Source organism: Portunus trituberculatus, chromosome 41 (assembly GCF_017591435.1).
Source record: "Portunus trituberculatus isolate SZX2019 chromosome 41, ASM1759143v1, whole genome shotgun sequence".
In the NCBI taxonomy this organism is placed as follows: domain Eukaryota; kingdom Metazoa; phylum Arthropoda; class Malacostraca; order Decapoda; family Portunidae; genus Portunus; species Portunus trituberculatus.
Window position 1 is genome coordinate 31602730 of NC_059295.1, and position 23832 is coordinate 31626561.

The window sequence follows — 23832 nt, forward strand, 5'->3', positions numbered from 1 at the left end:
TTGCCTCTTGCTTTGTTTCTCTCTCTCTCTCTCTCTCTCTCTCTCTCTCTCTCTCTCTCTCTCTCTCTCTCTCTCTCTCTCTCTCTCTCTCTCTCTCTCTCTCTCTCTTGCATATCCTTTTGTCCTTATTCTTCCATGTTTCTTATTTACTTATTTATTTACCTTCTATTTTTTTTTTTTTTTAGCGTTAAACTTCCGCATTCCGTTAATTTCTTCTTTCATTTTCAACGTTAAACTTTCCTTTCCTGTTTCTTATACGCTTCTAGCCACTCGTAGCCAGCCAGCAAGCCAGCCAAGAGCTCCAACCCTCTCTACCTTTCTCACCTTGCCACCGCCGCCGCGCCCTTACTGTCACATCCTCTGCCGACCCACCGGACACCTCGCCCATCTATTTCGTGGCACTTTCCTCTTATTGCCTAGACTCCCCTTGCGGTGTCTCTCTATTTCTTGAGAAGCTCCCTATTTTGTTACAGTTGCTATCCTCCTCTTGAACCTCTGCCTCCTTCTTTACCTCTACCTCCTCCTCCTCCTCCTCCTCCTCCTCCTCCTCCTCCTCCTCCTCCTCCTCCTCCTGCTCCTCCTCTTCCTCCTCCTCCTTTGTGTTCTCCCTCTCTTTCTCCTCTTTCTTCTGATCCTCTGCTTCCCTCTCCTTATCCTTCTCCTTTCGCTCCTTTTCCTTTTTTTTCTGATCCTCCTTTTTCTGCTCTGTTTTTTTTTTTCTCCTTCCCCTTCCTCCTCCTCCTCCTCCTCCTCCTCCTCCTCCTCCTCCTCCTCCTCCTCCTCCTCCTCCTCCTCCTCCTCCTCCTCCTCCTCCTCCTCCTCCTCCTCTTGATATCTATTCTTACTACGCCTTTCTATGCCTTCCTTTGTGTCCTTGTTTTGTTGGTAGCCTTCAGCGTATATCTATTCCTGTAACCTTTGTTGTTGTATTTTTCTCAATGTATTCTTGATCAAGGTGTTGTCCTTTGTTGAACCTTCTGTTCTATCTTTTTTTTTCTCGCGTTTTTTCGTCCTGTCGCCAACTCGAACTCCAGTAACCTCTTAAAACACTCACACACACACACACACACACACACACACACACACACACACACACACACACACACACACACACACACACACACTTGAGCCATGAAAAGTAACAAAAAGAATGAAAGTGAATGGCAAAAAAAATATAGATTCCAAAGAGAATGATTTTTAAGACTCAAAAATGTACCAGTAAACAATAGAGAAAAAAAAAACTCGCATGAGCACCCGACTAACCATTTATGTGACCATTGGAAAGAGTTATAAAAGAGCAAAGCGTTTAAGAAATCCTGTTCTTCATCTCCTCATTCAGTATCATGTACTCATTCCACCGGCGCCTCTCACAGCCCCTTCCATCACTCTCCTCACTTCACTATTACCGCCGCTCACCGTCACACTCCACCACCACTCACCGCCCTCACACTCCCGCTAACGAGGCTCTCCTTCCCCGCAGAGAGGCCGGCGGCAAGAACTACACGAGCCTTGTCAGGGAGAAAGAAGAGGCGAGGCGCACATACGAGAGGGCCAAGAGTCAGGGCCGCAACACCGCCATCGTCCACCAGAAGTGAGTACCCGGAGGAGTATTTTTGTCTCTCTCAGTTCTGTATTTCCAGGCATTTCAGCGCTCTATCTCTCGTTGTTCGGACTGGAGTGGAAGTTACTATGAACTTCTCGTGTGTCTTTCTCTCGCTCTCTTTATCTCTGGGTCTGTATTCTTAAACATCTTCACCTGCATCCTGTATTCAAAATTACTCGAGACTTCTAAGATGTTTTCATGGATATTCACTGTCTTTATCTCTCTCTCTCTCTCTCTCTCTCTCTCTCTCTCTCTCTCTCTCTCTCTCTCTCTCTCTCTCTCTCTCGCACTTGTTCTTCCTCTTGCTCTCACCACATTCACGAGTGTTCCAGAGCTGCTTCTTCTTCCCCTTATCCTGTATAGCTGCCTTCCATCGCCTTCCCTCCGATATCCCTCCCTCTATATCTTTCACCGGCCCTTCTTTTCTCATCCTCCTCCTCCCCTCCTCCTCCTCCTCTCTCAGTCCTTTCCTTCCCCATCTGCCAGTTTGCCCTCCTCTTGAAGAATACATATAGTCCCTCCTCTCTCTATTTTTTTACTAAACTCCCTTTCAACCCACTGTGTTTTTCCCTCTCGTCCTTAAATAAATATAGGAACCAGTTACGCTGACACAAAAAGGTGAGCGTCTGAACAGCGGCCGATTCATTGACACCTCCCTGTTTTTTGTACGTATGGATATTTTTTTTTTTTTTTTGTGTGTGTATGATTTCTCGTCCATTTTCTGGTGCTTTGTTGGCAGCCTCTATTTTTATTTTCTCCTGTCTCTTTTTTGTCTCTGTCCAAGAAGGAAGAGAGGAGAGAAGAGGAGAGGAGGACCATGGAACATTCATAACGATTGGTGAATGAACTGTGTGGATGCTTGTTAGGGAAATAATAGATGGATTTCTATGTTCTTTTGTGTGTGTGTGTGTGTGTGTGTGTGTGTGTGTGTGTGTGTGTGTGTGTGTGTGTGTGTGTGTGTGTGTGTGTGTGTGTGTGTGTGTGTGTGTGTGTGTGTTTCACTGTGTACTCGTAAAACATTCTGCATATATTACTGGTGTCTAGTTTTTATAGTGTGGTGGTTGGTGTCTCCGTGAGCTGCATATTCAACGCTTTTATTCATTTATTTTTTTTAATCTATCTATTCATCATATTCATTTATCCATCGATCTGGGTTGATTGATTCAATATGGAACAACAACAGCGAAACCATAATGACGTCCAATTCGTGAGTGCCATCAGTATCAAACCATTTCACCTTATAACTACACATTCCCCCATTTCCCCACAACATATTAGATATCATTAACTCAAGGTGCTCCCAACAAGTTCTCGTCAAAAATCACCTTAATTCCTTTACGTGTGAAGTGAAAATTAAATTCTCTCTGTCGTTATCTCTAAGCTCCTCTTAAACTCAGCAATGCATTCATCCGTCCTTTATTTCTGACGTCCTTACCTCGTGTTGAGTTATCCTGCTGTTATCTCGGCGTCCCTTTTTTCCTGAGCCCCGCCTGCGATCATCAACTCCCTCATCCCTCCAACAAGCCTTCCTGTAAAGTGCGAGCTATTATTTTAAGCCCCGTACTCGTTATCGCCAAGCAACCTTGAGAGAATGGAGAATGCTGGATGAATGACGACGACGACGACGAGGAGGAGGAGGAGGAGGAGGAGGGAGGAGGAGGAGGAGGAGGAGGAGGAGGAGGAGGAGCAAGAACAAGAAGAGGAGGGAGAGAAAGACTTAGAAGAAGGATAGTATAAAACCCCTGAACAAAATTAAGGCAATAACTTGCACGTTTTCAGGATCTAAAGGTCTTGAGAGAGAGAGAGAGAGAGAGAGAGAGAGAGAGAGAGAGAGAGTAATGTTTGTTCCTTGTCAAGTTTACCTCCGCGCTACTCGTTCTCTTGTTCTTCTCACTGTTTGACCTGTTCCTTTCACCTGTTGGGTCTCGCCACGTGTGCTGCCGCGGCGGTGTGGGGGAGTGAGCCTTTTCATTATTGTTCGCTCTTCATAAAGTTTGGCTCCAATCGATCACATATTGTTTTCCTTTAATTCCAACCCTCGTGTCCTCCTGATTATGTGCCGTCCTCTCTCTCTCTCTCTCTCTCTCTCTCTCTCTCTCTCTCTCTCTCTCTCTCTCTCTCTCTCTCTCTCTCTCTCTCTCTCTCTCTCTCTCTCTCTCTCTCTCTCTCTCTCTCTCTCTCTCTCTCTCTCTCTCTCTCTCTCTCTCTCTCTCTCTCTCTCTGTCTGTCTTTACCACTGGTAGTTAGTAGATAGTCTCCAGCCTCCTTGTCTTTGTTTTCTTCCTTTATAGCTTTCTCCTCCTCCTCCTCCTCCTCCTCCTCCTCCTCCTCCTCCTCCTCTATAGTTTCCTGTACCTCAGGTCGCTCTCCCTTCTTTTTACAGTAGTATCCTCTAGTTCTTTCTTTTCTTTCCCATTCTTTGTTCTTTCTCCGAAACCACCACCACCACCTCCACCACAGTCACCACCACCGGCACCGAACTCCCAATAACTTCAAGCTACGTATTTGTTTTGTACCTGAGTAGAAGCAGCCTCCCTCTTGACCCTTAGTAGTTGTACTTAGGTATGTAGCTCAGTGACTCCACGGCGGTTATCTTACTAGGTCTTTCTGTTTGCCTAGTGCCACATAGATGCTACGTACATGCCCGTGATGATGTTTTTGTTTTTAAGAGCTTGGTTTAACGGATAGGGTTTTACTGATTTTGTTGTTTATGTATGATTTACCTATTTTCATGTTTGCCTGTACTTGTAAGGAATCATGGTTACTAAATTACATGGCGCATATAAACAAATCGAAACTTGAGACGGTAAGAATACATCCTTCAGAGAGAGAGAGAGAGAGAGAGAGAGAATTAAGTATGCATTTGTCTCTCTCTCTCTCTCTCTCTCTCTCTCTCTCTCTCTCTCTCTCTCTCTCTCTCTCTCTCTCTCTCTCTCTCTCTCTCTCTCTCTCTCTCTCTCTCTGACACCAAGCTATCAACTCTCTCGTAAACATTTCAAAAGTTAATCCACATAATTGTTGAGCAGTGACCCTCTGTACATCCGGTCTTCCCTTACACTTCCCCTCTCATCTTTCCTCTCCCTTCCCTCTCCTCAACACCCTCACCTTTTACTCTCCCTAACTCTCCCGGCGCCTCCCTCCCTGTCCCTCTATTCCTCTATCCCTCTTTCCTCTGTCTTTCCGTCAGACTGGAATGGAAATGGTTTAGAGAAAGGCAATGGGGGAGAGAGAAGAGTAGATTAAGCTTGTTCCTCTTTCCGATCACGTCAGTAGGTCCGTTCCGTCCATGTTCCGCTCCATTTGTGTCTGTCTGTCTGTCTGTCTGTATGTATGTATGTATGTATGTGTGAAAGTCTTTAGTAGAGTTTTTTTTTTTTTGTGTGTGTGTGTGTGTGTGTGTGTGTTGTTTTAGATACATATTTATGGCTGTGTTACCTTTCTCTTGTGTGCATATGCCTTTTTCTTTACATTGTTCGTGTACACACACACACACACACACACACACACACACACACACACACACACACACACACACACACACACACACACACACACACACACACACACACACACACACACACACACACACACACAAACACACTCATACCCGAGAGTATATGTTTTTATATTCGTGTATAAAAAAAACTCAGACTTGTTATTTCCGTTTCTATATTCTCTCTCTCTCTCTCTCTCTCTCTCTCTCTCTCTCTCTCTCTCTCTCTCTCTCTCTCTTCTCGCTTCGTGCCCTCCTTTCCCACAAATCGTGGCTCCTTCTTTAAGATTTTAAAGGGAATCTTCGAGTCCTAAAATTTTCCTTGTCGCCGGAGAAGCTTACGCCCCATTAGCACCATCTGCGCCTCGCCCTCCGGACACCTCTCCCCTCTCACCCCTCACCCTTCCTCACTCACCCCTCCTTCCTTCTTCGCAGCCTCTCCCCGTCATTCCCCTACTTCACCACTCCTTCCCAGCCTCCACTATTTTTCTCTCCTCGTCCATTTCTTCCTTCCCCTTTCTTCTCCCTGTTTCCCAATACCACTTTCATTCCTCCTCCTCCTCCTCCTAGTTTGGCTTATTTGTTACTCTTCCTTCTTTTCCTCCTATACCTCTTCTATTCTTTCTTCCTTCCCCCTCTCTTTTCTCTTTTCTCCCCTACCTCAATATGTCTCTTCTCCTACTCTCACCTCTATTCCTCTCCTCTTCTTTTCCTTACCCTCCCCTTCTACTTTTCTCTCTTATCTCTTCTATTTACTACATCTTCCCTTTCTCCTTTCTCTTTCCCTTCTGCTCTATTGCTTTTCTTCATTCAGCCCTATTCATCTACTCGCTTTCTTTTCTTCCCTTCCTCTCCCGTCTACTCAAATCCCTAATTCCTTCTCCACTATTTTTTCTTCCCGCAATACTAAAGGCAGTCTGTAGGCCTGCTCTGCTCAATCTACGTGTTTATGCTCCACTTTCTCTAATAGATCTCTCTCTCTCTCTCTCTCTCTCTCTCTCTCTCTCTCTCTCTCTCTCTCTCTCTCTCTCTCTCTCTCTCTCTCTCTCTCTCTCTCTCTCTCTCCTTTGCCCATAATCATCCCGTCTCTAAGTAATAGCAGCTTTTCATTCGATGTACCTTAGAGAAAAAAGATTACGTGGATTCATGATACAGTTAATGAAGATTCCTGATAAGATTAATTTAACAGCACTGATCACTCAAGGCCCTTTAATAGAAGCTACGTGTAGGGACAACGAGATAACAAAGGTAGTAAGACTGATAAGATAAAGCCGCATTACTTTGATTTGCCTGGTTTTCTTATTGTCTTCTTTTCCTTATTGAGATTTTTTTTTTTTATTGGACCGTGTTGTTTGTTCTCTAGATGTTTGTCGTTGTGGTTGTTAGTGTTAGTGGTGATGGAGTTTTGGTATTAGTCTTGTTTTTTTTTCGTTATATTGTTATTTTGTTGTTGTTGATGCTTTTGTTGTTGTTGTTGTTGTTGTTGTTGTTGTTGTTGATGTTTTTTGTTGTTGTTGTTGTTTATGTTTTTGTTCTTGTTCTTCTTGTTCTCCTTGTTCTTCTTGTTCTTGTTCTTCTTGTTCTTGTTCTTGTTCTTGTTTTTCTTCTTCTTCTTCTTTTTCGTCTCCCTGTCGTCTCATATCTTCCCGTTTCTCTGGTTTCTGTTCATCATTCTCTTCTAACATCTCATATTTTCCATTTTCTCCAACCTCCTCCTCTTCCTCTTCCTCTTCCTCTTCCTCCTCCTCCTCCTCCTCCTCCTCCTCCTCCTCCTCCTCCCTCCTCCTCCTCCTCCTCCTCCTCCTCCTCCTCCTCCTCCTCCTCCTCCTCCTCCTCCTCCTTTATTATCATCCTCATTTTTCTTCCACACCTTCAGTCTTGCTCCAAAGTTTCCTCAGTGTGAAACTCAAAGATAACATCACGTGACGAAGGAATGCATTTATCGCTGCAGACAGAAAGGACGAATTAAACCACACCACTTAAGTTCTTCATATTGCTGTTTAGGTGTGCTTTTTATTACTTTTTTTTTCATTCACACACGTACAATTTTTAGATGCTGTAACTAAATCTGTTTCTTTTTTTTATAAACGTGTTTTTTTTTCTGATTCAATGCATGTATTTTCTTCATTGTGTTTGTAGAAAGTGTGTGAGTTTTTTTTTTTTCTCTTCCTTTTTTGTTTTTGTTTTTTTGTTTTTGTTTTTCTTCGTTTCAGATTTTGCTGTTTTGTTTTGTTTCGTCACATTTTTTTTCTTTTCTTTTTTTTCTTTTTTGGTCTTCACTTTATATCTTTACGGCCTTCGTCTTTTTCTTTGTTTCTTCACTTTCGTTTTTCCTTTTTTTCTTATTTGGCAAGGACTTTCTCACACCTTTTTACCCAATTTTTCCTTTTTTTCTTTGTAGAGGTGTGTGTGTGTGTGTGTGTGTGTGTGTGTGTGTGTGTGTGTGTGTGTGTGTGTGTGTGTGTGTGTGTGTGTGTGTGTGTGTGTGTGTGTTTCGCCAAATTCTTTCCCACTCATTAGTAATAAGAATATTTTCTTACTTTTTTTCTGGTTCTCTTAATTTCTTGTGCAGTTTTTTTCTATCTCTCTTAATCATGTACCTTTCTTTCTTTCAAAATTTATTCCTTATTTCCTAGAATCTCCTCACTTCTCTTGGTATTTTATCTTCTTTTGTATCTCAATCCGTTCCACTTTCTTTCCTTGTCCTTCTCTTTCCCATTTTTTTCCTCCTGTTTACGTTTCCTACATTTTGTACTCTAGTTCATTTTTTTTTCTAGTCTCCATTCCTTTCTCAGCATGTTTCTTCTTTTATTTCCTTTGTTTGTCTTTTACATCCTTCTTCCTTCAATACTTTACAACTTCACTTCTCTCTACCATTCCTTTCCCTTCACTTCACCATTCCTCCACTCTCCATTCTGATTTTCCTTCTCTCTTAACTTCCCTCCCCTCTATCTTCCCTCTTCTCAACCCTTCACCCTCTCACTTTATACTTTCCCTCCGCTCTTCGCTTTCTTCTATATATACATACATAACTTCTTTCTCTCTCTTACTCTCTCCTATTCTTTTTACCTCCCCTCACTACGTCACCAAGTTTTCACCGCTCACCACACCTCTCTCCCCTCTCTTTCTTTCAATAATCACCCGCAAAAATCTTCCGGTTTTCGTCTTCATGCTCCTGAGATCCTGCCTCCGAGCGCCAGCAAGGGGGAAGGGAGGGATGGACGACCTGATGCAATATTTTCATTTTCATTTATTTTTTTCCACCTTTCCAGGAATTCACCCTCTTGAATCCTCCCAAGGCAAGGAGTTAGTGGAAAAGAGAGAGAGAGAGAGAGAGAGAGAGAGAGAGAGAGAGAGAGAGAGAGAGAGAGAGCAGGAAAAATATCACAACATATTGATGACCATCATTTTCTTTCATTTTTTTTCCCTCCCTCTCGACTTCTCTGCCTCTCTATTTTTATCACCCTTCTCTCCAATCCAATTAAAGTTCTCTTAGCATTCCCCTTTTACTTCCCTTCTTTTAATTAATTTTCCCCTCACCGTCCTCTTGCCTTCTTCACTTCTCTGAATTTCGCTTTTTAGTATACACATTCAACCTTGTACGTTGTGGGGAGACTCTGTGCGTCCATGCAGCCGTTCACAGGTAGTAGAAAAGCTGGTCTTTGTACCAATATTGATCTCCTCAGCCTTAGGACCAGCTTACCTCGTCATGGTACGCTCTTAACCCTGTGTCGGTGGCATAAGTATGTTTACGATTTTACTATAATAAAGACCTTGATATACAAAAGTTCTTAATGTGATTCAGGCAAACGTGTAACAAGGCCGAAATCAAAAGGCGCCTAGCCGGATTTGAATCACGGGCTCCTTTATCTTTAGATGTCAGTATCCCACCGCTGCCACCAGTGTATGAGTGTGTGTTTACGATTTTACCGTTATGAAGGGGTTGATAGTTGTTGTTTATCATGTGCTTATGAGTAATGTGAATCCAGGACAAAAATGGAAGGTTGCAGCACAGTTCTAATATGTGCGATGCAATACTCATTACTCACCTGTTTGTATCCAACCGCTGCCATGGATGTGAACTTTACTCCACAATTCTCACCTTGCCTGATATTTATCGAGGCTTGTACAGTCGCACTACGATTTGAAGCGGAGATTTTTCACATGATAAAGATGGCTGCCAAGATCCAAAACCTCTATTTTTATACAATCCCATCCCTGAGCGTTGCAGTACGGGAGACTTGTAACAGTTCTGCATAACTACCAGCACTGCTGCCTCCTTGTATTCTTTCTGCTCTTTCTCCTCCTCTTCCCCCTCCTCCCTGTAGAAATCCCTCCTCTGGCCTCCTCTTATCACTTCTCCCATCGAGAGGACAATCCCGCTCACAATTTGGTCCTTCGCCTTATCTCTGCCCCACCCTGTCTCTAGCTCCCTCTCACTCACTCCCTGTCCCTCTCCTCTCATTCCTCCAGGCCACCTTCCTCTCTCCGCTCCTTCTTGCCACTCTCCTCTTTTATTCCTCTCCTCTGCGCTCACTCTTTTCTTTCCTTACTCGTGTCTTCACATCTTTTTCGTCTCACGTTTCTTTTTATTTCATTTTCTCTCCTCTCTCCTCTCTCTCTTCTCCCTTGTATCTTTTCTCTCTCCTCATATCTTCTCTTTCCTCAACGCCCACGTCCCTCTATTCAACGCCCACCTCTTCTCTAACTTCTCCCAGCCTCTCTCCCACGACCTCGGACACGTTGCAAACCCTCCTCCTCCCCCTGCCCAATATCCCACTCACAGCCGCCACCTTTTCCCGCCTGATATCCTTCCTTCTTCTCTCGTGTTTCGTCCTCTTCCTGTCAACGACTGACTCTGAGGAAAACCCGCAATTTGTCTCATCCTCTGAGTGGGAGGACTGACTGAGGAAGGAGGAGGAAGAAGAAGAGAAGCATTTTCCTCCCAAACTACCCAGTACGTTTTTTTATCCTTCTTGTCTCATGCTCCTCCCTTTTTTTCTATTCATCATTTAGAGAACTTTTATGAACGAGGCTGTAAAGGAGAGAGAAAAATGGAGAACTAAGGAGAGGTGAAAGAAGAGAGGGATAAGTGATGGAGGAGAGTGAGGAAGAGTGGGGGGTAAAGAAAACGTCTAGAAGGATAGAGGAGTATGAAGAGAGAGAGAGAGAGAGAGAGAGAGAGAGAGAGAGAGAGAGAGAGAGAGAGAGAGATCTGTCATCATCATAGGCTCGTTTCACTCTAAATTTCTGAGGACGAGCGTTGAGAGTTTTGAGAAGGACTTGAGGAAAGGAAGATGGGCGGAGAGAGTGAAGGATAGAGACAGGCAGGGGAGAAAAAGGAGAGATATAAAGGCAGGAGGAAGGAAGAGAAGAGGAAGGAGGAAAACAGATATGGTGCAGCTGGAGAAAGAAAAGAAAGAAAAGAAAAAAGTCAGGAAAAGAGGAAAATGGTCAGGACAGAGTGAGATAGTGATTGGTGAAGAAAGGTAAAGGAAGACGAAACAGAAAGGAGTGGAAGTAATGAAGGAAAAAAAAAAAAGATTCGGTGAAATAGGGAGAATGCAAAGAAGAAAACAGAGAAGGAAAGAAAAGAGGAAGTGGAGAGGTGAGGAATAGAAGGTAATAAACAACACGAGCAAATACATAAAGGGAAAGTATGAAAGGGTGGTACAGAGTTGGAAAAAATGGACGGTTACAAAAGGGAAGATAAGATTTGTGACCTTTGCTCCTCCTTCTCTTCCTCCTCCTCCTCCTCCTCCTCCTCCTCCTCTCCTCCTCCTCCTCCTCCTCCTCCTCCTCCTCCTCCTCCTCCTCCTCTTCCTCCTCCTCCTCCTCCTCCACCACCTATTTTTCCTCTTCCTCCTCGTCCACACTCTTTGTCTCCTCTTCTACTCCTCCTTCTCCTCCTTCTTCTCCTCCTCCTCTTCCTCTTCCTCCTTGTCCTCCTCCTCCTCCTCCTCCTCCTCCTCCTCCTCCTCCTCCTCCTCCTCCTCCTCCTCCTATTTCCCCTCTTCCTCCTCCTCCACACTCTTTATCTCCTCCTCCTTCTCCCTCCTCCTCCTCCTCCTCCTCCTTCGCCTATTCCTCCTCTTCCTCCTCGTCCAAACTCTCTGTGGCTCCTCCTCTTCCTTTGTACTATTTCCTTTCCTTTCTTTTTTCCGGTATTTTTCTTCCTCAGTTCTCTTCCTCTTCTCTCTACTTCTCTTCCTCTCCTTCATCCATCCGTGTCATCCTCAATTTCCTTCAAACTTCCTTTCTATAGCAATGCTTCACTTTCTTCTTTTGCATTTATAAAATCTTCCTCCTGATTAGATTTTTCTCTCCCCTTTGTCCTCCTCCTCCTCCTCTCTCTCTCATGTTCGTCATCGGTCTCATCCTCTTCCTCCTCTTTTTCCTTCTCTTCTTCTTCTTTCTCCTCTTCCTCTTCCCCCTCCTCCTCCTTCTCCTCCTTCTCTTTTTCTTTCTCTTTCTCCTTCTCCTTCTCCTTCTCCTTCTCCTTCTCCTTTTCCTTCTGAAATAGTAAACAGTACTTCCATTGCATCATTCAAAAACAAAATTGATAAATATTTAAAGAATAACCCCCAACAAGCTCTCTTCTTGTCTGAATAATTAAACATTATACTATATTAACTTTCTTATAGATAGATATGTAGAGTTCACCGTAGGGTGAATAATAGAATCTCCTTTCATCCTTTCCTGTGAAAATTCCATGTCAGTTTTTCCATACTGCATGGTACTTTTCCAAGCTATTTTCCATGCCAGCGAAAGCTGGAGGGAGTGGTGGGTGGGGAGGAGCCTTCTCCTGTACTGTCCTGTCTCTCTTATCTGTAGCCAGTTAGAAGTAGTTACCAAACAGCCTCGAAAGGACCAACAGGTCTGTTGCTGTTTGGCTTTCCTTTGTATTCCTTTGTATTCCTTTGTATTCTCCTCCTCCTCCTCCTCCTCCTCCTCCTCCTCCTCCTCCTCCTCCTTCTCCTCCTCCTCCTCTTCCTTCTCCTTTTCCTTCTCCTCCTCCTTCTCCTTTTCCTTCTCTTTCTCCTTCTCCTTCTCCTTCTTCTCCTTCTCTTCTTCCTCCTCCTCCTCCTCTTCTTCCCTTTCGTCTTCGTCATCGTCCTTCTCCTTCTTTTTTTGTTCTTCATCTTCATCCTCCTCCTCTTCTTCTTCTTCTTCCTCCTCCTCCTCCTCCTCCTCCTCCTCCTCCTCCTCCTCCTCCTCCTCCTCCTCCTCCTCCTCCTCCTCTTCCTCCTAACCTTTTAGCAGTTGAGACAGTCACTGGATTACAGGTCCCCGTTCACGTTCTTGTTTCAGGCACTTAGATTCTTTGTTTCCTTCCTCTCACTTTCTCTTTCGCCCACTCTTTCTTCCTTCACTGTCTTTACCTTCTCGCTTTTCTTTTCTTGCTGTTGTTGATGCTCCATATCTTCTTCATCTTCATCTTTTGTTTTCTTACCTCTCTCCCTCTCCCTCCTCCTTCTCCTCCTCTTTCTCCTTTTCCTTCGCTTTCTCCTTCTCCTTCTCCTTCACTTTCTCCTTTTTCTTTGCTTTCTCCTTCTCGTTCTCGTTCTCCTTCTCCTTCTTCTTCTCCTTCTCTTTCTTCTTCTTCTTCTTCTTCTTCTCCTCCTTCTCCTCCTCCTCCTCCTCCTCCTCCTCCTCCTCTTCATGTCTTTTTCCTTCTTTTCCTCCTCCTCCTCCTCCTCCTCCTCTTCCTCTTCATGTCTTTTTCTTTCATTTCCTTCCCCTCCTCATTCTTTTCTACTCTTCTTCTTCCTCCTTTTACTTTTTTTCCTTCCTGTCCTCTTTTTTTCCCTTTTGTTGTCTCTTCCTTATCCTCCTCCTTCTCTTCCTCCTCCTCCTCATCCCACGATTTTCATCTTCCGCATTCTCAATTCCCTTTTCTTGAAATTTTGTGTTTAAACATGTTGACAAATTTGAAGTAGTTATTTCTTTTTCTTTTCTCTTCTTTTCATCTTTTTCTCTTGGCACATGGTGTTGAAGGTGATGATAATTAATGGTGGTGGTGGTGGTGGTGGTGATGGTGGTGTTGGTGATGAGGGGGCATATAGTGGCACTTTTTGGGGAAGTCTTAGTTTACCGAGAGAGAGAGAGAGAGAGAGAGAGAGAGAGAGAGAGAGAGAGAGAGAGAGAGAGAGACTGATGAAGTAAACAAAACAAAATATAAACAGAATATAATAAACCCCACGAACTATTAAACCTACAAAATATTTTCCTTCCTTATCAACGTTGCCCAGAACTATTCCCCCACATTCTCTGCGCTCTTCCTTTCCTCTCTCTCTCTCTCTCTCTCTCTCTCTCTCTCTCTCTCTCTCTCTCTCTCTCTCTCTCTCTCTCTCTCTCTCTCTCTCTCTCTCTCTCTCTCTCTCTCTCTCTCTCTCTCTCTCCCTTACCTGAGCAGGTGATAGCTACTTGGTAATTAGCAGAACCGTATTTTGGGACAGTAATTCACATTCTCACAATAGCTTACCACTTTCACCTCCTACTTCCCTCTCCTCCTCCTCTTCTTCTTTCTCCTCCTCCTCCTCCTCCTCCTCCTCCTCCTCCTTCTCCTCCTCTTCCTTGTCCTTCTTCTCCTCCTCCTCCTCCTTCTTCTCCTCTTCCTCGTCCTCCTTCTCCTCTTCCTCTTCCTCGTCCTCCTTCTTCTGCTCCTCCTCCTCCTCCTCCTCCTCCTCCTCCTCCTCCTCCTCCTCCTCCTCCTCCTCCTCCTCCTCCTCCTCCTCCTCCTCCTCCTCCTCCTCCTCCTCCTCCTCCTCCTCCTCCTCCTCCTCCTCCTCTCTCTCTCTCTCTCTCTCTCTCTCTCTCTCTCTCTCTCTCTCTCTCTCTCTCTCTCTCTCTCTCTCTCTCTCTCTCTCTCTCTCTCTCTCTCTCTCTCTCTCTCTCTCTCTCTCTCTCTCTCTCTCTCTCTCTCTCTCTCTCTCTCTCTTGGTCCTTTAATTTGCAATAACTCTGTCTTCTCTTCTCTCCTTTTTCTTTGTATTGTTTTTGCCTTTTCGGTCTCTTTTTCACCTTTTCTCCTTCCCTTTCCTTCCACTCTCATTCTCTTACTCACCGTATGCTAACTTTTTCCACTCCTCTATTCTGTTCTTGCTTACTCTTGTTGCTTCTCTTTTTCTCCTCTCTTTTCCACCGTTTCACCATTTCCTTTCCTTCCTCTCTCATTCCCTTACTCACTATGCACTAACGCTCTTCCATTCTCTTCTTTCGTATTGTTTCCTCCTTTTTCCTCTTTTTTTTTTCGCCTCCTACTCCTTCCTCCTCTTCTCTCCTCTTTTCTCTCCAAGTCCCCTTTACTCTTCCCCTCTTCCTTATTTGTAGTATTCCTCCCCTTGTGCACTTTTCCTTTCCTCTTTCTCATTCCTTTCCTCTTCCCCTTCTCCCTGCCATCCTCTGCTCCCTCCTCCATAAATCTTTCTATATCTCCTTTTCATTCTTGGTTTTGTAGCTTTTTTTTTCTTTTTTTCTACCTTTCTTTTTTTATTCCTCCACCAACCTCTTCTGTCACTACCTTTCGTTGTTGTCTTCCTCCCTTGCCTCCTAAATCTCTCTCTCTCTCTCTCTCTCTCTCTCTCTCTCTCTCTCTCTCTCTCTCTCTCTCTCTCAAAGAACACATTCCAAGGCACGACACAACGTCCGCCCAACTGTAATTCACTTCACCGCCACCACCACCACCACCACCACCACCACCACCACACTGCCTCGCTCCGCCCTTCCCTCCAGCACACACAAAGACACATCTCACCAAGGGCTACACTGACGGACCCTCGCCTGGCCTTGCCTCAGCCATCGTTCGTGCTCCCCGCCTCCTTTGAACCTCCCACTTGAGAGAGAGAGAGAGAGAGAGAGAGAGAGAGAGAGAGAGAGAGAGAGAGAGAGAGAGAGCCAACTAAACACTTCTCGATTTTTTTCTATATTCTTTCTGGACAATTCTCTTTTGGTAGTTTGCTCTTTCTGCTGTTTTTTGCTGCCCGTGGCCAGACCCTCCCTTAGAGAAAGAAAGTTATAGGATAGACAGGTTGAAAGATGTGATGGACCGTAAGAAATTAAGTGTCTGGAAGGATAAAGTACAGTGGATGGTCTTCTCGAATTGGTACCGTTGTTTTGCTCGTTATGTTATAGAAAAAAGATCCATATCTTAGCTTAATTAAGAACGTAAGACCATAAGAACAAGAAAACACGAGGAAAAATAAGGAAAATTACAAGCCTACTCGTGGCGGTCCTCTGTAAAACATGCCCATTTATTTCCACTTATCATCCCCACCTTTAACATAAATTGGTTTAATCTCATTTTAAAACTTCCTAATGACTCGGCACTAATATCCTAATTACGTAATCTACTTTGTTTATCTACCACTTTACCAGAAAAAAAAAATATTTGAGGGTTAATCTGCACGTTCCTGTGTTATGTAACTCCGCGTTAGGTATAGTTGGTTAGGTTCGAAAGAGTGCGTGAGGCGTGAGGCAAGGCTGGCCAGAGATTAATCCGTTCGTGATGGGATGGTGTTAACTTCTCTTCGTTGGTACATTTGGGTGAGAGGTGGTGTGTGTTTCTGGGTGTGTGATGGGGAAGGATATGTGTGTGTGCGATGGTTGGGTTGTGAGAATGTATGTGTGTGTTCTGTGATTGTGTGGGTGTGGTTGTGTGGCAGGGATTTTGTTTCTGTGTGGGGTACATGTGTGGGTGTGCATAGTTCGTGCTCTTATGCCTATAAATATCCGTGTGTGTGGGTGTGTGGGAATGTGGTTGAGCTAATGTGCGTGTCCAGACTTGATTAAGAGGAAAAAACAGGACATACGCATGCGCACATTCAGCTAACATTCACCAACTAAACTATTACCATGGCTGTCTAGGTGGCCATGTTGTTGTTTAGAATTCCCATCTATTTATAAACTATTCTAGTAAACACAGAGAAAATTGACGTGAGATGCAAACAGATACATCTAACTAAACTGGTCATTTTAATCCAGGCATTATATCGACGTAAATAGAGATGACATATACACACCACACACATAAGACAAAAATTGCGGTAAATAGTCGGCATTTACTAAGTGAACTACTGCATAGAAATAAAAAAAAAAAGAAGACCTTTAAAATCATTCCCACATACCACAGCCATTATTTAAGTTTGCATGTCCAATTCAAGGTCTCTTATGCAGATCGTAAGAGAGGGAATGTGAGACAGGTATCGGAATCCATGTTCAGGTTCATTTTATTGTTCTTATGTCAGATGGAATTATGATTGCTTTTGTAACTTTCCTTTACACAGTAGTAATAAGAGTAATAGTAGTAGTAGTAGTAGTAGTAGTAGTAGTACCTGTAGTAACAGGAGCAGTAGTAGTAGTGGTAATATTATAGTAATAGTAGTAGTAATAATAATAGCTTGATAATAGCGCTTGATAGGGAAGTATAAAGGACAGTCCTAGATATGCTAAAATTATGTAGATATTCGAATAAAGCTAATTCAAAAACATCATTGATACAAATCCTTTAGAATTAGAAATAAGAAAATGTAAAAAGAATCAAAGTACCTAAACTTAGTATAAAGTACACACACACACACACACACACACACACACACACACACACACACACACACACACACACACACACACACACACACACACACACCTAAGTAATGGGTACCCACAGCAAGGATCCCAGGTTAACGGCAGCTCTGGCCCCTCTGGTCATTATAGTCGTGTTCTTTACACCCCCAGCGCGGCTCTCGGTGGTGTGTTTTACTTAATGGAGCCGATTAAGAGGGAGAGCGGACCTGTATATTTGTTCTCACCTGGCGAAGAGAGGGAAAGGGGGGTGGGTGAGTGAGAGACAGAGAGAAAGGAGAAGGAGAGGGAAGATTTGGCCCCAAGGGATGAGGGGAAGGAACGTAGTAGGATGTTAACGAAAGTAAGGTGGAGGAGGGAGAAGGAGGAAGAGGAGTATGAATGGTAAAGAAGAAGAAGGAGAGACATAGTGAGTGTGGGAAGGGAAAGGCTTAGCAGTGTTCTGAACAGGAGAGGAAAAGAATGAAAAAGTGAAGAGGATAGGCGAGAGTTGTGGAAAAGGTAAATGAAAACGAAGGGGGAAGTAAAAATGAATGTAATGAGTAGAAAAAAGAAAGAAGAGAGTGGTGGGCTTTGAGTAGAAGGTAAGAACGAAGAGCTAAAAAAGGGTGAGTATTGTGAAATAGATTAGAGGAAACACAAGAGAAGGCAAGAAGATGAATGTTGGAAAAGGAAAAAGAAGGGAAGAAAAGAGGAAGGGAAGAGAAAGGATGGTTCTGAATAAGAGAGAAAAGAAAAGGAAAAAAGAGTACTAGTATAAGGCATTGGTGAGTGTGATAAAAGAGAAAGCATAAGAGAAAGTAAAGATGTGGTATGAAAGCTAAGGAAGAGAAAAAAGACAAGAGTGTATGAAGAGGAGAGAAAAAAAAGGAAGATTCTAAGTACGAGAGGGGAGGAATGAAAAGGTTAAAGGATAGGCGAGTGTACTGACAGAGGTAGGAGAGAAGAGGAGAGGTAGGGAAGGAAGGAGCGTATTTTGAAGAGTCCATTTTCGCAGTTGCGTGGAAGGGGAGTCGCTTAATCGTTGCCGGGATAGTTATTTAGTAGTTAGAGGTGGTAGTTAGGGGAGTTAGTGAGCGTGGATGAGCGCTCCTTTAATCAGGGAAGGTGTTATTTCACTAGCAAAGAGGGAAGTCAGGTGCTTCATCACACCGGGGAAACTATCATTAGATGTTACTTAATAGGGACAGATGCTTCATGGTTGCTCAGGAAGACTAGTTAGCTGAGAGGTACTCGAGAAAATAAGAACTAGGATGCGTTAATTGAAAAGTTTTTTAGATGCTACTTCAAAAGAGCTGTTCCTGAATAATGAATAACTCAGTAAGATTAGAAAGTTGAAAAGATGTTCAAGTAAATCATGATCTAAAATACCATGACATGTTTCTTAGAGTTACTTTAAAGGATTGCCTATTAACTAATCACTTAGGAAGGTTACATTCTTTAAAAATAGAAATCTTTGAATAAAAAAGGAGTAACTATTAGCTAATTAGAGAAACACTAATCAGTAATAAGAAAAACACATAAAAAAAACACCAGCGAGAGAAAAAGAGTATAAGTTGCCACTATCCTATATTTGAAAACCTATAGGAGCATTTTTTCCTCCTTTTTTTTACAGTAGCGCCTCATTTGCTTTCCGTCTGGAGCTTAGAGGTTGTTTGCCTCGCAGGGGGTGATTAGCGTCGCTGCGGGGGCGGGAAGGAAGGAGGAAGGCGGGCAGGAGAGCATGAGGGTAGGAGGGGAGGAGGGAAGGAGGGACTCCCAGGGGCAGAATGGCAATGAGCGCACGGTGATTGCCTCATTTCCTTAATTTATTTACCTAGTTTTGTATCCGATAATATTTCTTGGGGTGTTTATTATGCCGTGTATGAGAGAGAGAGAGAGAGAGAGAGAGAGAATTATTGCATTTCGGTGTGTGTGTGTGTGTGTGTGTGTGTGTGTGTGTGTGTGTGTGTGTGTGTGTGTGTGTGTGTGTGCATGCGTGTATTACCCAGAAGTTTCTCTGAGCTGCGTGCGGGAATCAGTGTGCATGAAGGGGACTGAAGTGAGAGGCAAGTGACAAATGGCATCCACTTGCCATGCCTCGCCTTAAGTGCTCTAGCGCATTAGATTAAAGGTGAATTATTCTTCTTTTTTTCTTTCTTATTCTCACTCGTTTCTTTCTCCTTCATTCTTTATAGCCTGAAGGTTTTAAGTCACACGTGAATATATAAACGCCGGTGTCTGTAAATACGTCCTTGCGTGGAGGCCGTGGTGGCGCCGCAGGGCTGCTCTGTTTGCCCAGGACTCTAACACAGGTTCGCCCGCGCCACTCCCTCTGAAAGTAAATAGTGCTCGAGAATAGTGAGTGCATTTTACGGCTCGGTTATGTAATGTGTAAGTCTGAGCTTTTCATTTAGGCAAACAGCGAGGAGAAAAGGATTAAGAGAGGGAGGAGGGTGAGTAGGAGTAGGAAGAGGAAAAGGAGGAATAGCAGACCTAGAGGTAATAACAGCAAAATCATCAGCATGAACAAGAACAAGAACAGGAGAGGAGACATTAAGCATGCAGTTTTCTTTTCTCTTTTTCCTTTTTTATTTATTTTATTTTATTTTATTTTTTTTTTTTTTTTATCTTTAATTTTAAGTTTGGTTATTTTCGTATCCCACTTACACACTCCGAAGAACAGACTGATTATAATGAAGCACTCTGTAAGACTTGTGTATCTAACAACAAGCCTGTTATGTGACTGCATGCCCTCTTTCACTTTACCTTATACACGTAGCAAGGTCAAGAGCTGAAGTTTGTTTGACCTTCACGTGACTTAATCTGTTATTTATACTCTGACTCAGCATGGCAGTGTTGCTATTTATACCCTTCCAAGTCAGCTTAGCAGTGTTTTTAATCAGCTTAGCAGGGTTATTTTTATTATTTTTTTGTACGTGTAGAAAAGTTAGCAGATAATCACTTAACCCTCAGGTGACTCCGTTTGGGAGAGTTTTTATTTGTACCCTCAAATTCATCCTAGCCGTGATATTTATGTCCTCTGACTCATCCTAGCAGTGCTATTTATACCCTCTGACTCATCCCTTGTAGTGTTACTATTTATACCCTCTTGGCTCATCCTAGCAGTGGTGTTATTTATACCCTCTGACTCATCCTAGCCGTGTTATTTGTACCCTCTGACTCATCCTTTGTAGTGTTGCTATTTATACCCTATGACTCATCCTAGCCGTGTTATTTGTACCTTCTGACTCATCCTGGCCGTGTTATTTGTACCCTCTGTCTCATCCCTAGTAGTGTTATTATTTATACCCTCTGACTCATCCTGGCAGTGTTATTTATACCCTCTGACTCATTCTGACAGTATTATTTATACCCTCTGACTCATCCTAGCAGTGTTATTTATACCCTCTGTCTCATCCCTAGTAGTGTTATTATTTATACCCTCTGACTCATCCTGACAGTATTATTTATACCCTCTGACTCATCCTGGCAGTGTTATTTATACCCTCTGACTCAGGCCAGCAGTGTGTTAGTTCTATCCTTAACACACCTGTGCAAAGATCAACAGCTTAAAATAAACGTGGTAGAAAGGAAACTACTGCTAGAAGGAACAGTAAAAACGAGAAACCTAAAGGCAAATAGACTAGAAATAAACACTGATGCAGAAAAATAGCTAAGATTCTACACATTATGTCACTGTCAGGTGTGAAAATATTACAGTATCAACCATAAAGTGTCAAAGAGCTGAGAATTTAAGACCCTTCCGTTTGCTGTGAATACGCTCTGCTTTCCTGTAATTCTTGCTTATTTGGATGATGTATTTCTTTTTCCTCATTCATATTTGCTATCCTACTGTGGTTCTTTCTTTCCTGCTTTTCTGTAGTACGGTTAGAAAAAGTCCGGAAAATTACAAGACACTAATGCACGTTCTAATGTTACGGTGCTTGTCTCTGTTTGGGTTTGTTTCGTATACACCTTCTCCTTCCTGTTCTTTCCTATTACATATCATTATTCCTCCCTTTTTTATCTTTCTTGTCATGTTATTATTCTTCCCATAGTTAAGACTGTGTTGAGGACTTTTGTTTTTTGCCCACTTTCACCACTCGCCAACTCCTTTCCCTTTTCAATATTTTTTTTTTAGAGGAAGCGAAAAATTAGCATACTTCTCCTCACATTTGTTTTGCCCTTCATTTTACGTATAAAAAAATATATATACCTTGTCATTACCACTTCACTCTCTCCCTTCACCATCATCTCACGAGTTCGAGAAGAGAGGCAGCGTAGCATCGTGCACATCTTCTATTTTCAGACCATGTAGTTCCTATTTTGGTGCAATTTGGAGACAAGGAAGTAATTTATATGTTCCCTGGGTCGCAGAGGAACCTAGTGAAAAAAAAATGGAGATAGATTAGTTGATTAAAAGATACAATGAAAAAATTAATTCCTGCAGTAAGAGAAATTAACATCAGGACTGATACATCACGTGGTAATTCATAGTAGGCAGTTAACACACTCACGTTTCCAGCTCCCCTCGTGAAATGAAGGCACTAACGGGAGAAAAATCGGAAAGGTGCCGTCATTTGGGTAATAACGGCAGGGGGGCGTGACAGTTTGAGTGCCTCCTGCCTCGTCTCCCCTTCTGGTGCCTGTAGTGGGAGGGAGCGCCCCTTACTGAGTGCCAACCATTACGCTCGCACTGAGGTTATGAGTAATGGAGGTCAGCTTGTTCCAGGCGCATTGCCTCGTTACGTATTGAATTCATGTGAGCCATTACAGGTTGCAGGTGTGGTAATCAAGCACAGGTAGAGGCCAGAGGGAGCCAGAAATGTTGCCCTCACTTGCTTGACGGGCTGAGTGGTTCCCCATTTCCTCAGTGGTTCCCTGCGGCTCTGTTCGTGATTTTGTTTGTATTGGAAGGTTAGTTGCTACAGTGTACGAGGAAATGAAGGAAATATTTGTGAGTTTTTTTTTTTTATTTATGGGAAGGTCAAATATGAGTGTATCTTATTGTGTGGATAAAGGTATTGTTTGATTATTGTTGGTGTTAGTATTTGGAACACTCTCTCTCTCTCTCTCTCTCTCTCTCTCTCTCTCTCTCTCTCTCTCTCTCTCTCTCTCTCTCTCTCTCTCTCTCTCTCTCTCTCTCTCTCTCTCTCTCTCTCTCGCAAATCCGTTAAGTGAAAATTGTTGCAGATCACACGCTCAGTGCATTATATCTGGGCGTGTGTCCGTTGAGCTTGTGCTACACCTGAGGCCGCGCACAGGTGTTCCCGGGTGGCGGCCACACCTGCCTGGCCTTGGCTGCTTAAAGAAGGGGAAGCTAACGTGTCTGTATCTCTGTGCCTGTTATAACTAAATTCATTGGTATTTCTTTAGAGTCATTTGTATTTTCTTTATGTGTGTGTGTGTGTGTGTGTGTGTGTGTGTGTGTGTGTGTGTGTGTGTGTGTGTGTGTGTGTGTGTGTTGGGTAAAGTGAGATTTATTTATTTCATTTCTACCAAAACAATACATTTTTTTTTAATAAACTTCCATCAAACCGTTTGTTCAAGTGTTTGACATGTACATGATGATGGAAATAGATTGCTTTTGCTACTGTTGCTCCCGTTACTGTCATTCTTGTTGTTATTGTTGTTGTTTTTTTGCTGTTTCTTTTACAGGTATTGTTGATCCTATTGTTGCCGTTGACTGTGCTGTTGTTACTATCCTTTCTTTGTCCTCCATCACTACTATTGTTAATATTACAGATGTTTTTCTTTCAATTTGGTTTTAAAAGGTGAAGCGATCGATGATACTCTTAACTGGGCTTTGGTCTCTAAGGAAAATTTACTCACTTAATTCAATGGTTCCTGCCAATAATAATATTTACCGTGCATTTTTTTGCGTCTCCATGTGGTATTGTTTCTCCATTTATAACCTCCTAAGCGTGTACATCAGTTACCTTCCCCGTCGTGTCGTGTTTAGAGGAGGGAAGTAAACCCTTTTGAGAGAAGATAATATTGGTCTGCCTACGATCATGAAGAAAAAGAGAGAGAGAGAGAGAGGGGGCTTTCATCTCGTAACTATTAAGGTACTGGATTCTTTCTAGGAGGGGATTTCAAGACACTTATCCTCCAATTCTTGACTCTTTGGGGACTGGTACCTCAACAAAATACTTATTTCCTTTCAATTTTGTCCTTTCTCCGTAACCCTTAACATAAAAATAATAAATATGTACACTATTTTTCACACCTTCCTTACCTTTAAACATCTTGCAATTTATTCATCAATCACTAAAACTCGGATCCAATATACTTCTTTTACCCAGCTTTGCTTATTGAACATCCAAGCTCTCCGGAGAATCGTTAAACATAACTATTTTTCTTCATGGTCTTCCCTCCTCGAGTAATAATTCGCGGATGCAGCCCCACGCTTGCCGTCACTCATCTCCGGTTGTGTTAAATCTGGTAGTATGTTCTGCACGCGTCATGTTTATTGCCGGCACAAAAGAGGCATTGCCGGTGTGGCCTGTTTGGAGGAGGTTGGGTATTTTATCAACCTCTGGAAATCGTGTATGTATTTTTGTGTTTTATAATTTGCATCTCCACCATCCGTTCTGTGTGTGTAAGTGTGTGTGTGTGTGTGTGTCTGTGTGTGTGTGTGTGTGTGTAGGTGTGTGTGTGTGTGTGTGTGTGTGTGTGTGTGTGTGTGTGTGTGTGTGTGTGTGTGTGTGTGTGTGTGTGTGTGTGTGTGTGTGTGTGTGTGTGTGTGTGTGTGTGTGTGTGTGTCTCCTCTCTCTCTCTCTCTCTCTCTCTCTCTCTCTCTCTCTCTCTCTCTCTCTCTCTCTCTCTCTCTCTCTCTCTCTCTCTCTCTCTCTCTCTCTCTCTCGACCTATATATCTATTTCTATCTTTATCTTTCTTTCTTTCTTTTTCTTTTTTTTCTCTCATATATCAAACGCTGCAGATCTTAACTTTAAGAAACCTTTCCATTTTTTTTTTCTTCAAACAGGTGCTTGACTCAGTTCATTATCCCTTCACCTATAAATCTTCTTGATCGAGGCTAAAACAGAGACACTGCTTACGCTCGGAGTTGCCAAAGTGGTTCAGATCAACGAGATTTTAGGAAATACGACCTTAAAATTTAAACTGAACTGATTAGGTGGTGTACGTGTATACCATTGCATCCTAATAGT

General features: G+C 43.0%; 1 protein-coding gene across 1 annotated transcript in view; it reads left to right on the forward strand.

The window, feature by feature from the left end:
* Positions 1 to 23832, forward strand: part of LOC123517033 (inter-alpha-trypsin inhibitor heavy chain H6-like) — a gene marked incomplete in the record, with an annotated part of 447528 nt that overhangs the window by 311064 nt on the left and 112632 nt on the right. Inside the window, 1 exon segment of the mRNA XM_045276857.1 lies at positions 1481 to 1591. Coding sequence (XP_045132792.1) covers positions 1481 to 1591 — 111 coding nt within the window.